This window comes from Pongo pygmaeus, chromosome 11, assembly GCF_028885625.2.
Source record: "Pongo pygmaeus isolate AG05252 chromosome 11, NHGRI_mPonPyg2-v2.0_pri, whole genome shotgun sequence".
NCBI lineage: Eukaryota > Metazoa > Chordata > Mammalia > Primates > Hominidae > Pongo > Pongo pygmaeus.
Window position 1 is genome coordinate 138423156 of NC_072384.2, and position 14158 is coordinate 138437313.

General features: G+C 34.0%; 1 protein-coding gene across 3 annotated transcripts in view; it reads left to right on the forward strand.

Moving 5' to 3' along the window:
• RBM44 (RNA binding motif protein 44) overlaps nt 1–14158 on the forward strand; it is a 44968-nt gene that overhangs the window by 12929 nt on the left and 17881 nt on the right. The window contains exons 2-10 of one of the 3 annotated variants that reach the window (XM_054477337.2): nt 2309–2399; nt 5711–7314; nt 7603–7661; nt 8879–9038; nt 9773–9958; nt 10049–10071; nt 10449–10533; nt 12155–12269; nt 13005–13133. In XM_054477337.2, the coding sequence (XP_054333312.1) occupies nt 2327–2399; nt 5711–7314; nt 7603–7661; nt 8879–9038; nt 9773–9958; nt 10049–10071; nt 10449–10533; nt 12155–12269; nt 13005–13133 (2434 nt within the window). In that variant the 5' untranslated portion in view covers nt 2309–2326. The remainder of the gene's footprint in view (nt 1–2308; nt 2400–5710; nt 7315–7602; nt 7662–8878; nt 9039–9772; nt 9959–10048; nt 10072–10448; nt 10534–12154; nt 12270–13004; nt 13134–14158) is intronic. The other 2 variants (XM_054477338.2, XM_054477339.2) reach the window with 2 other exon arrangements.

A 14158-nucleotide genomic window follows, 5' to 3' on the forward strand; every position in this document is an offset into this window, starting at 1 on the left:
GGGTTTCCAGTTGCCCAGACAGGAGTGCAGTGGCACGATCATAGCTCACTGCGCCTCAACCTCCCAGGCTCAAGCGATCGTCTCACCCCAACCTCCTGAGTAGCTGGGACTACAGGGGCAAGCCACCATGCCTGGCTAATTTTTTAATTTTTTGTAGAGTCGGGGTTTTGCCATGTTACCCAGGCTGGTCTCAAACTTCCTGGGCTCAAGTAATCTGCCCACCTTGGCCTCCAAAAGTGCTAGTGTTACAGGCATGAGCCACCGTGCCCAGCTACCATTTCTCTTTGCTCCATGGTTTGATAGGAATTGATATAAGATGTATCTTTGATGGCCTTTTCGTTTTTTTCATGGTTGATAACGCTGTTCACCTGCTTCTGAGTCTTTTAAAAAAAAAAAATTTTCCTAGAAAATTGCCTATTTCTGTTAAATTTTAAAATTATCCTTCAGTGGCATACATGGCATTCTCAATTTTTAAACGTACCTCTTTATTGCTTGCTAAAATGCTCCTTTTCTCAATGCTCATTTTTGTTTCAGCCTTCGCTTAACGAGATTTGTCTTGTCTTTTATCTACTTTTTTTTTTTTTTTTTTTTTGGAGTCTCGTGCTGTCACCCAGGCTGGAGTGCAGTAGTGCAATCTCAGCTCACTGCAACCTCCATCTGCCGGGTTCAAGTAATTCTCGTGCCTCAGCCTCCCAAGTAGTTGGGACTACTGGCACATGCCACCACACCCGGCTAATTGTTTGTATTTTTAGTAGAGACAGGGTCTCACCACATTGCCCAGCCTAGTCTCGAACTCCTGAGCTCACGCAATCCACCCACCTCAGCCTCCCAGAGTGCTAGGATTACGGGCGTGAGCCACTGCGCCCAGCCTGTTAGTTACCTACTTTTATTAGTCTTTTAAAAGAATAGCTCTTGATTTTAGTTACCATTTTTACTGTTTTTAAAGTGATCACTTCTGTTTTTGTCTTAACTAATTATATTTTAAACTTTTTTGGCTTATTTTTAGTTCTTTCCTAGATTCTTGAGAGTTGACTGTTTAATTCATTTATTTCTAGCTTTATTTAATAATAAGCATCTAAAGCTGTGACTTCTTTTGGATATAACTTTGACCATGTCCCGTAGATTTTGGTAGTCTGTATTCTTATTGTCATTAATTTATTTTAATTATCAAAGTCCACACAGCTTACTAAGTGGCAAAGTCAGGGTTCAAGGCTGTCTCCATGACATGAGATCTGCTTTTTAATATCTTCTCCTTGTAGAACAGAGACAGTACATTTAGATGATTTTTTTCAGGATCAGTGATTGAAATAATTCAGAGTTAAAACAAAATGAATTCCTTTTTTTACCCCAAACTCATCAGGGACCTTCGTAACACTTGATTACCAGAATTCTGCTGTAGACACCTCAGCTTTTAGAGGTATGGACAGTGACAATAAGTAGGGGACAGAGGCTCAAAATGATTTTGTGAGTTGGCTGGACTTCCTTCTGCTTGTCGCTTCTGAGATCATTTCATGTGTCCATTGGGATATTCTACCAGTAATTAGCTTGGGCTGCTTCATGTGGCAGCTGGGTTCAGAGTCATTATATGGATATCCCAATTACCCTGAGTTGATTTTATGAATGTACCAAATTCTTGCATGTACCCCCAAAATATGTACATTTAATATGTATTAATAAAAAGTCATCATTATTACCTTTTTAAAACAGTTTTGTTGAGTTATATTTTACTCATTTCAATGATTTTTAGTAACCTTATCAAGTGTTGCAACCATCCCATCATAAACCCGTCTTAGAACATTTTTATCCCCCATGCCCATTTATAGCTAATCTCTCTTCCCATCTCCCACCACCTATCCCAGGCAGCTACTAATATACTTTCTGTATATACATTTTCTTGCTTTGGACGTTTTACTTAAATGGAATTATACAATGGGTGATCTCTTTTATCTAGCTTCTTTCATTCAGCAAGTTTTTGATATTAACCCATGAGGTAACATATATCAATAGTTTATTTCTTTCTGTTGCTGAAAGATTTTCCGTTGTATAGATTTGCCAAGTCATTGGTTTTTAGTAAATGTACAAATTGTCTTGGAAACTTTTTATCTAGGTTTGACATAAATGGGGTGATATTATGGTCTTTAAGACTCTATTTTTTAGATTTAAACTTCTTTTAGTGACCTAACGCATTGGTTTTTTAAAAAAATGTTCCTTGGAAATTTTAAAAGAACATATCTTTTCTGTCCTTTATGTAGTTGTCAATTTATGCTTTTTAAGTATAATAATAGTTCAATATTTATACCTTTTCTAGATTATATATCTTTGAGTGATGCAGGCCACTGCAGTGGTGGAGACAGCATCTGGTAAAGGCTACCACAGTAATGGAGGCAACCTCCAAAAAGGTAAGGATCTAGGCCACTTACCCTTACTCTTGGTGGGGAAGGGTGTTAAATGTATTGTGCCAGACAGTTCGCCCTTCAGGTTGCTGCTTTTTAACTCTTCCTCCCTCTAAGGTGGTAAGACTCAGTATATTTTTAACTTGCCAAATTGACTCAGGTGATTTTTGGTGGATCAGGGCAGTCTAGGCAGGACCTTTCTTTAGGAAAGGGAAAGTGAGCAGGAAGAAAAGATTTCTGTCCAGCCAGCCTTTCAAGAAATGCTGACAGGTATAACTGCCTTCAGGGTGATAATCAGAAAGTGAGCAGGTTGACTTCTGCTGCCCAAGTTGTATATGTTTTGTTCTTCCCATAAATCTGAAATGTATTTTTCTTGGGTCATGGCAGAAAGAAAATAAGAAATAGCAAGAGTCTAAAAAGCAAGATGACTAAACTTGATGTGCTTATGACTGTATGTAGCTTAAACTATTAAGATATATATATTCTAGATTAAAACAAAAACTCTACATTGTTCATGAGACATATTTAAAACAGAAAAGAAAGGTTTAGGATAAAAGGATGGACAAGTTAAACAAATAAACTTAAAAATTTGGGGTGATAGTAGTAAAGAGCATAATCAATGCAGAAAGCATTGTAAGACGATTAAGAGGGTCATTTTAAAGTGATAAAATTGTACAATGAAGATGTCAGTCATGAACCCTAATGGAATAAACAGTATACTTTGTATTCGTACATTAAATGTTGGAAATCTAGGGAAAGGCTGCTGGAGGTTGGACATGATAATGGTTCTCTATCTCAGTAAATCCCAATAGGATATTTTATGCAATTCAAAATGGTCCCCCAAAAATAAACTTAAAAAATCTATTGGAGAGAATGTAAAATAAATTTTAAAATACAGGAAAAACTTACCAGATATAAAAATAACCTATGATACTATAATAATTAAAACAGTAATACAGTCATACAAAAAGATAATAGGTTAATGGAATGGAATAAATAGAAATAAATTCTTAGAAAATCATGAAACAGAAACAGGAAGACTTCAGAATATGATAAAGATGTTGTTTCCACTCAGAAGGAAAACAATGGATTATTTGGCAAATGGTATTAGGACAATTGAGCATCCATTTTGAAAGAAAGTTAAGTTAGAGTCCTACCTTATGCTAAAGAGAAAAATAATACTCTGTGTAGTGTAAAAAGACTAAGTGTTAACCCCCACCCCCACTACACACACACAATTAGAATAAATTATAGGAGAATATTTTTATAATTACTTGGTAGAGAAGACCAAAGACACAAAACCTAGAAGTTACAGAAGACTGATTCACTCAACTAAATAACCTGGAAAATTCTGATATGACAAGATACTATAAAAAGTTAAAGCCAGGCAAGCTACTTGGGTGGCTGAGGCAGGAAGATTGCTTGATACAAGTCTAGCAACCAGGCAACATAACAAGACCCTGTCTCTTAAAATAATTTTTAAAAATTAAAAGATAAGCAATAAGCTAGGAAAATTCAGTTATATTACAAATGTTAAAAAGAAAACAAAGAATTAGTATCTAGAATGTTTAAAATACTCCTAAACTCTGTCATCTCCAACCACATATTTGTAACAGCTTACTGGACAGACATTCACATCTGGGTGTTTTATTACTAACCTCAAACTCTACTTGCCCAGAACTGAACTCATTATCCTCATCCTCCTCCTCATTTTTCCTCTCTACCTTCTAATCTGCTGTTCACACAGTCCCTATCTCTTTAGCCCTGAATATTCCCATTCAACTATAGTACCAAGTTGTAAACATGTAAGCATTATCTTTGAGTGATATTTAAGTGAGTATTTATTGGTCAGTTGGTAAGTCATAACATCAGTTTAGCTGATTGTGATGAACCTTTTTTAAAGAAATGGAATAGAATAAAATAGAAAATACCAGAATACATTGGACATGGGTAAAATTTTTGTTTTACTTATACACATACATATATGTATGTGTGTACTGGGTCATGATATGACCACAGTGTAATTCCGATTATGATCTTAGTAAAAAAAAAAATCTTTTGAAAACCACTGTTCTCTCTCTTCCTCTTACTATCATCTCTAATTGGCCACCAAGACATGTCAGTTGTGGAACTTTCATACCAGTCTCTTCTTTAGTCTCACGTCTGTTTTGGTACCTGCCTTTATTCTCCTCTTTCAAGTTTTTAGTCTTTCTGTTGCCAGGAATGACTACAGCTCAATTCCAGTCACATGACTACCCTTTAATGAAGTTTTCACTGGTCTTTTGTTGCCTTAGAATAAGAGCCAAACTTCTTAGCACATCATAAAAGGCCTTTTTCAGTTGATAATTCCTGTCACACTCATAAGAGTTCTTTCACTACAGACAAGCTGTCTTACAGTTTCCTGAAAATGCCATGTTCTTTCACACAGCTAATTGTACTTGCGTTGGATTTGCCTAAAATAATTTTTTCTATTTTGTTTCAAAACACTTTTTAAATACAAAGTTTTTCTGAAGTCTGCTTCCCTTTTTTTCAAAAATTTACCTGCTCCATCAACACAACTCTGTCAGCACTGTTTTAAAATTGCATTTTTGTGTGCTTATCTTATGACCCTATGAAAACTATAAGCACTTGGGGACAGTATCCGTGTCTTCTTTTTCTTTGTTTTTACAGTGCCTAGAGCTAGCACTGGAGACACCCAAAGATTTATTAAATAAATTTATAAGAAAAATGTTTCTTATTAGACCATTTTACAAACAGTGGCTGCCCTATAAACAGTAAATTCCTTGCCATTGAAAGAATTCAAGAAAATCTTAGCTGTTGTCTTAGGTCAGGCTGCCATAACAAAATACCATACAGTGAGTGGCTTAAACAACAGGTACTTATTTTCTCATAGTTCTGGAGGCTGGAAGTCTGAGATCAAGGAGCCAGCATGGTCAGGTTCTGGTGAGGGGTCTCTTCCTAGCTTATAGATGGCTGCCTTCTTGCTGTGTCCTCACATGAGAGAAGGGGGAAGCAAGCTCTTTTGGTCTTTTCTTGAAAGGACACTAATCCTATAATTAGGGTCTTGCCCTCATGACCTCATGTAAACCTAATTACCTCTCAAAGTCCCCATTTCCAACATATGGGTCTGGCCTTCAACGCATCATTTGGGAGGACACGGTTCAGTTTTTAGCTGCTACTGAAAGGGATATTTGTCATGGATGATGTAAATAGTAATCCTACATTGGGAAGAGCTTAAACCAGATCATGTCTAAGGTTTTTCTAGTGTTTAGATTCTATAATGTTGCTGTTAATGTTTTTATCCTTTTTTTAATCAGATAAACCTTCAAATCCAAAGAAAGAAAATGTGTTATTATCCTCCAATGGTTGTGATGAAGTCAAAGTGACTTTTCCTGATGATGACTGGGATTCTTTGACACTAGAGCAAAGAGCTAATAATAAAGAAATCAGCAATATTGACAAAATGGATTTATTAGAACCATTTTTTTCAGTGAGTCAAGATACTAACACAGAGAGTACTCACTTTCAGTCAAGTGAACTTGAAGACAGTACTGACTATGCTTTCTTGAATAAAACATATTCTATACCTTATTCAGAGTCAAAACTAAAGAAGGAAAGTCTTACTCCTTTAAGTTCAGAATTAGATCCTGAAGTGCAGAAAAAAGAGGAGGTGTTTTTTGATATTTTGGAACATCAAGATAAGACTGTTGGCTTGGAAAGAATCTACAATATTTCAGATACTAATTACAGAGAAAGTGCTGAAGATACACAAAAGCATGATACAGATGAAGACTCACAGCAGGAATATCACAGTGCAGAAGAACAAGAATACATATGTAACCATTTATCTTTTGACCAAACAAAAACATTAGGTATATCTAATCCAGAAGTTGTTGAATTAGGAAATGCAGGTTATGAAGTTAAATGTGCTAGCAATGTAGAAGATAATCGTGTTAACTCGGGAAGTGGTTCAATCATCTCATTAGATTCACTTGATGTTTATGGACAAGAAGAGTCACTTCATGTCTCCAAATTTCAGAATTCTGTTATGTTAAGAGAATATCATGACCTAAAGCATGAAAAGTGTAAGGAACAAGAGACTAGTTCAATGTACCACACTGTATTTGATGGCAGTGTACTAAGAAGCAATTCTTCAGGAAACCAGGAATCTCAATCTAAGAGTGGTTCCTTGAGCCCTCAAAAAGTATTAAAAATGAAAATTTATACTGAAAACATGAAATCTCAAATAAATGAAAGTAAAGATTTTTGTGGAAATAAAATTGTTGAGAACAAAATGTTACTGCACCTTGAAAATCCTAGCACATTACCACAGGATAAAGCTTTAGAGACATTACCCCAACCCTGTAAAGATTGTCAAACTTCCTGGACCTCTGTTTTTGATGATTCAATAATTTCTGCCTGTGGATATTATGAAAGCCTACAAAACACCTCTGACTCAGCCTTAGATTTTTCTGCTATGCTACCAAAGATCGCAGTCAGAGATAATCAGGCAATAGAAGATAATACTTCCCTAAAAGTTGCTCATAGCAGTACCGCAAAGAAAACATGCTTTCACAATATACAAGGAATGTGTACTAAATCATTGAGAGATGCAGCAAGTTGTACAGTCACAATTAATCAGACAGTGGACGTTAGCACTGATTTTAGGGCTTGTTTCACAACCAGCAGGGCAACAAGTGCGAGACCTTCTGTGGTATCTACATCAAGCAACACAGAGATAACAATGATGAATAAAAAACGGCCTGATGAATGGCAAAATGAGAAACAAAAAAGTGTGGCTTGTAGTACAGATTGGTCATACAGTGAAGATTGTATAGATACACAGATGGCTATAACAAAAGGATCAGGAAAATCTCCCTCAGTTGACAGTTTAAAACCTAATGGAAATTTTCTAAATAAGGTAAAATCAATATGAGTAACAATAAAATTTAGACTTTATAAAGAGACAGTGTATGCTAATGTAAGTGTTTTTGGTTCGTTGAATTAAGGCTTTTGTGAGAAGATGCTAGATGAGGGGAGTAAATTAAAAAGTAAATTAAAAAAAAAGATGTGTAAATTACCACCAGTTCTATCCTCCTCTCATGGCAGCTCCTCCCACAAAATCCATTAGAAATTGAATTGTACATTTTATTAGTTTGGAATTTCAGATATAACATTTTTTAAATTTAATTTTAAATCATATTTTCAGGATTTCCTGGAATTAAGAAAACCATGTGGTATCACAGACCTAAAGAAACATCCTGAGAGGTACATCATATATATATGCTTACAGATACATCTGGAAGAAAAAATCAAAATAGTATTTGCTGTCTGTATAGCATACTTACCCATATAGAATAGTAGCTAAAATGGACTTTAAGAAATCATCTGTTTCAACCGTTTGCCTTCAAATAAATATTAAAACAATATAGAATATTAAAGCTCTTCACTTATTGAGATTTCAGTCTCAATTTCTTCAGAAACTCATGGCATCTAATCTTTACTTGTTCAACCCAAATCCATACTGATTTAATTTTCCATTTCCTTTCACTTTATTCACCTGTAGACCAAAACAAACTAGCACTTTTGGAATATGTCATTTATTTGGAAAAGTAAATAGCTACTTTCACAGGAGCATTTTAATCTTGATTTTAACTCATTTTTGCGTAATTTGCTTTGCATTTATCAGATACTCTTGTAATTCAGAACACAGTGGAGAACCAGGAAGTGGGAGGGAGAGAAACAGGGAAGGTCTGAGAAGCCAAATTAGTTATCATACTCTGAGGTCATTTACTTTTTCCTTCACTTATTACTCATTCTTCTAATATGTTTAATGTGGTGTTCCAGTTGTATAAAATTAAATTGTCGGTTTCTAGAAGCAGAACTATTGAGAATAGCTAGAAGTGGCAATTAGTAACAAGGGAAGACCTCCAAAAACCACTAATACTCAAAAAAAATAGTGATTTGGGGCTTTTTGATATAACAGTACAGCAAAATATTTGCTTATATTAATGATCCTTAATTATTAAGAAATATGTAAATTATTTTCTATTAAAAAGATAATATGTTTTAAGAATAATTTTCATCCAAAATGCTTATAACTTTTAAAAATCTTGGCCAAAGTTTGATTTAGATTGAAAAAAATCCATTGATTCTGGATAAATAAGGTCATTACCAAAATGACTTTATAGAGAATAAGTAATTCTCCAGAATAAACAATTCTCAAATTCATACTTCCTTTTTTGGTAAAAGAAAGTATGAATTTGAGAATTGTTTACTTCCTGGACCTCTAGAATGAATATATTTAGCTTTAACGTCTTGTTTTCTGAAGTTGTTATATATTCCCACAGCCTCTTCATCTTTAGTATAAATTGATTTAAACTTGACAGGGAAATATAAAAAATTTAAAATCTGTTTCTGGAGGCATGTTATTACTATAGAAAAATGTTTGGAATCTTATCTGATCCTATCTTTTATTTTTAAAGGGAAGTTCAACTTTTTAAAGATACAGAAAAGGATTTGCCATCAATGTGCTGTCAGAAGATAATGCAGAGAGCCATGAAAGCAGAGCTGCACCTTTTAAATGTTCACTATCAGATGTGTCGTCGCCATTGTTGTGATATTTACAAACTTGTAATGGAAAATAGGGAAGGATTAAATATGTGTTTATTAATTTAAAATCTGTTTTTTCTTAGAGATTTGTCACTAGCTTTAAGTTTATTCTAGAGAGTTTCTCTAATTTTCATTTTTGAAGAGTAAAATGAGGAGTAGATTGTTACTGGGTTTGTTAGTTAGCCTAAGGGTAATAGAACCCTTGAGTTTCATGGAGGGGCCACAGTGCATGGTTGACATGATGAATCCAGTGAAAACATAGATTTGTTGTTTCTTTATAAAGTTCAAGTAAGGATGAAGTTAGAGAGTTTTTGCATGACATGCTGCCACACTTTCTCTGGCTTATGTGTCAAGAGTTGTTTGTACTGCCTTTAGAAAAACACATTTACTGTGGTTCATTTTTTTGTTTCACTCAGCATTTAAAAGAAAATATTTAGAGTTCTAGTAAAATTAGAACCAAGTGGGGTTGGGCAAGGTGGCTTGTGCCTATAATGCCAGCACTCTGGGAAGCTGAGGCAGGAGAATCACTTAAGGCCAAGAGTTCAAGACCAATGTGGGTAACATAATGAGACCCCCGTCTCTACAATACTTTTTTTTACAAATTAGCTGAGGATTGTGGCACACATGTAGTCCTAGCAACTTGCGAGGCTGAGACAGGAGGATTGCTTGAGCCCAGGAGTTCAAGAACCAAGTGTATAATATAAAATTAGTGTTAAATGGATGACTTGGGCCTAAATAATTTAGTTTTGTGCACTCAACTTTTGAACAGGAATTTATCAAGTAATTCTGCCAAGAAGGAATTGGGATCAGCACTACTGTCTCTTTTGAGGGACTTAAAAGTTAGATATGTGACTTTGAAAGAAAAAATACACAAAGGCATACCGCTAGAAGAGCTGCCCCCACTGTCACTAGAATCAAAATTATTATCTACCTTCTCTACTTTTGCTTCCAGGGTATGTATGTATGTTTTAGAAATAAAAAATTTTACTTCATTTAGACAAAACATTTTAAACAAAGATTTTTTTCCTTTTCTCTCTTTCCAGCTAATGAAAAAGGAAACACATGTGTGAGTTATGGTTTCGTCTGATTTATAATTCATTAGATCCTAAAAATTGCTTAATTCAGTTAACTTTAAACTTTCTGTTTTGTTCCCTATTTAGAACATTGATAAATGTTTCAATGAAGTGTTTATCTTTTTTCTTGACATTTAATATTGTACAAATGTATGGGGTACATGTAATATTTTGTTGCATGCATAGGATGTGTACTAATCAAGTTAATATTCAGGATATCCATCACCTTGTGTATTTGTCATTTCTATGTGTTAGGAACATTTCAAGTCCTCTCTTTTAGCTACTTTGAAATATACATTGTAGTTAACTATAGTCACCTTACTCTGTTGTCAAACATTAGATCGTATTTCTTCTGAAATGTTCTTTTTAGCTTTTCAGAAGCAGGTGCTGAACAAGATGATCAGAGGGCTCATGATGTTGATGTTTCTTCGAACCTAAAAAAGACACTCTCTCAAGTAAGGGTCCTTGAAAGTTCATCAATGCAAATCTTTAACTGTATGGTTTACGTAAAGTAAACCATAATTTTCAGAAACCCTGACATCCTTCTTTTCACTCAACTGGCTTACTTTGTGTACTACCATTTGAGGGATATAACTGATTATAATGGTATATTTATGTCGAGTCCTGATCAAACAGATATCAACCGTATATGTTGAGTAGGGTGACCATATAATTTACACCACACCAGGAGACTTTTGAGGTTGAAAGAGTGTAATGGTAATTCTCTACAACAGTCGGTATAAACCTGGACTGTCCTGGGCAAACAATAATTTAGTGCCATCATCATGTGAAGCCAGTGCAATTAAAACTAACATTTTGTACCTTCATCTCATGAGGTAAAGTAATAATTCAGTCATTTTAGACAGGGAAAAGTTATAATTTCTTCTTTACTGAAATGATGAAAATCATTTTTAAATGCCTGTCATAGGTTTTCTTACTCTTTCTTGTTCCCCCAAGAAAATGTTTGTCAGATGACAACCAAGAAGGAAGATTTAATCTATGTAAGAACACTCTGAAAATTACAAAGTGTTATGGAAACATTGGTTATATTCTATTATTGAGCAAGGAGGCAATTGAATAGGAAGGCTGGGGTTTAGTCTGCTTTTCTGACCTTGGTTTTAACCCTGAGGTTTCTTTATTTGAGTAATATTAATCCCCCAAGATGAATTCCAAAGTTAAAAGTGAAATACTTGATTGAGTAAAAGTAAATTACTTTAACATTGTCTATTCCATTGTTAAATTCTTTTTTTAAAAAATCTCAGTTATCCACAAAGAATTAACAGGTCAAAAACTAGATTTTTATGTACTTAATGGTAGGAATGGTATAACCTGTTTAGGGAGAACAATAAATTATTTTTTAAAGAACAAGATGAAGATATAACGTTTCTTATAATCTGGTTTTGGCTACAAAACAATATTGATTTTAAGTTGAGATTTATTTTAAGTTGAGATTACATTTTAATTCCTGTCTCATTAAATTAATTGGTAATGCATGAAACTCAGTATAGTGTTTCTAAATTTCAGCTACTCATGTACCATCTTCACAATTTACCGTAGCCCTGTATTACCTATAATGTTACTTTGTCTTTAAATGATTCTCCTTTTTACATAAATTTAAATGTAAATAATAACTATTACATATAGGAAAGAAATATTGCTTCTCATAAATAAAAGATACACATAAGCATACACTAAATTAAATATATAACTGTTAAAGGTTAATGTGATAAATATTTGTGTATATATATTTTATATATATATATATATATATATACCTCCAAAAATTATCTCGATTACTTCTCATGTGTGTATGCCACACTTTGCCAAATAGAAGTGTTAGCACAGTCATTATACACAGACTGGACTCAAATTGTAAGTCTTGTTAACTGTGTAACATGAAGCAACAAGTTACTTAGATTCTGTTTTCTCACATGTCAGGTCAGGTTGATAATGTTTTCCTTTCAGAGCCCTCATTACTGTAAAGGCTGAATAATGCCAGTGAAGAGTACCTGTCACATAGTAAGAGCATAATAATTATTTGCCCTTATTTATTGTTTTTATTATCTTAATCCTCAGATGTCTTTATCATCTGACAATAGTCATGCTACACAAAACATATCACCCAAGAAAGATGACTTTAAAAATGGTGATATAAATGCAGACTTTAGTCAACTGAAACTTGATGATAAAGGTTAGTATAAAAATGTGTTATCTTGTATAGTTGCTGGAAAACAAAATAAGGTTTAAAGTATTGGTAGTGTTTATTCATTAAATAAAAATAAATTTTCTTAATTGATGGAAAGGCATCATTCTGATTATAAATGTCAAGTATGTTCTTATTATTGCTACTTGACATCTTTAAGGTTGCCTAATATAGCTGACAATGCTAAATAATAATATGGACTCTTATTCTTCTGGTTCATGTTTTTAGTATGAAAATTCTCTCTTGTATCTAATTTGTATCTCTGTAAATTGTGTGCATTTTAGCACATGAAAAGAGATTATGATCATTCCAAAAGATTATTAATTTAATTGTAATGAAATAAAGGGTTGCAACGCTGCTTAATTCTTTCAAAGATGTTTCATGTTATTGCATATATAAAGATAATATGTCTTTTTCACTAAAGTACAGTTCAAAATGCCAAAAATTAAGGGTTTCAATAAGCTGGGAATAGTGTTTTAATTTAAGGAAAGCTAAGAAGCAGATCACTCAGATTGAAAGCAACTTTTTATTCAAGGACTGCTGAAAGTCTCTTCTCAGAGAATCTTTTTGCTTGGTTCTCTTATTTTGCTAATATTTATCTTTAGATTTATACATAAAACTCTAGTAGTCATCATCCTACTGATTCATCCATGGTTTTAAGATAACTTTTCAGTGTGTTGGACATTATATGTCATTCATAGCTCATTGTGTTTAATGTCTTAGACTGCAGACATTACCAAGAGATAAGTGAAGACTGGTCTGATGCTAAAGAGAACCTGACAGGAGTTGACATCTCCGGAACACAAGAAAATCAAATAGAACAAGACAGGGGGAATTTGGATCTTACAGTAGGTTGGTTCTCAAGAATTTACTGAGAAATCCTAACCTAGAGTATTTGTAAAATAGTGCTTACCTGCTTCTGTGTTGTGTTGGGCAACTGAGTTGTTTATTCTTGTTTTGGCTTTTCTTTATAAATAAAAAAATGAGGAAATTGTTCAGTTGGAGGTCAGTTTTTTAAAGAGGAAAAAACTGCTAAAAGCTTAAATCCAAGATTTAGTTAACAGGTAGATACCCGCATTCTTCCTCTTGCTCAAGGCCAACATCAGCACTCTTGCAGGGCATCATTTTCCTTTTTCCAGGCATGGGTACATGGTGAATAAGACCAGCTTCCCATTACCACCAGGCAACCAGTACTAATTTGTCAAATTGGTGTTAATGATGAAAACTATTTGCTTTCTCTTATTTCAATAATTTTAGGGATGTTTTCATTTTTAGATAGTCCTTAATTGCTTAGAATAGTTATAATTTTCTCTAGTACCTGTGATTATTGCCCTTCTGTCATTTCTAGTTAAGTTTATGCTATCTTTCCTTACTTTTTCTGTATCTTCTATGGATTTTTCTTTTATTTTCCATATCAGCATTGGTTTTATTATTTTTTCCTGCTTGTCTAAATAATGCTTATTATGGTTTTTTAAATAAAATTTAAAAAATAGGAAAATTAAAATTAACTGGTTCCTCCAACCTGCAATAACCACTATGAATATTTTAATGATCATTTTTATGCATTTTCTTATGCATATATTTAATATACATATACAATTTAAAGTAAATAGCATTATATCATCTAGTTTTGGGGTTTTGTTGTTGTTGTTTGTTTGTTTTTTGAGACAGAGTCTCGCTCTGTCACCCAGGCTGGAGTGGGTGGCACTATCTTGGCTCATTGCAACGCTTCACCTCCCAGGTTCAAGTGATTCTCCTGCCTCAGCTTACAGGTGCCCGCTAATTTTTGTATTTTTAGTAGCGACGGGGTTTCACCAGGTTGGCCAGGCTGATCTTGAACTCCTGACCTCAAGTGATCCACCCACCTCGGCCTCCTG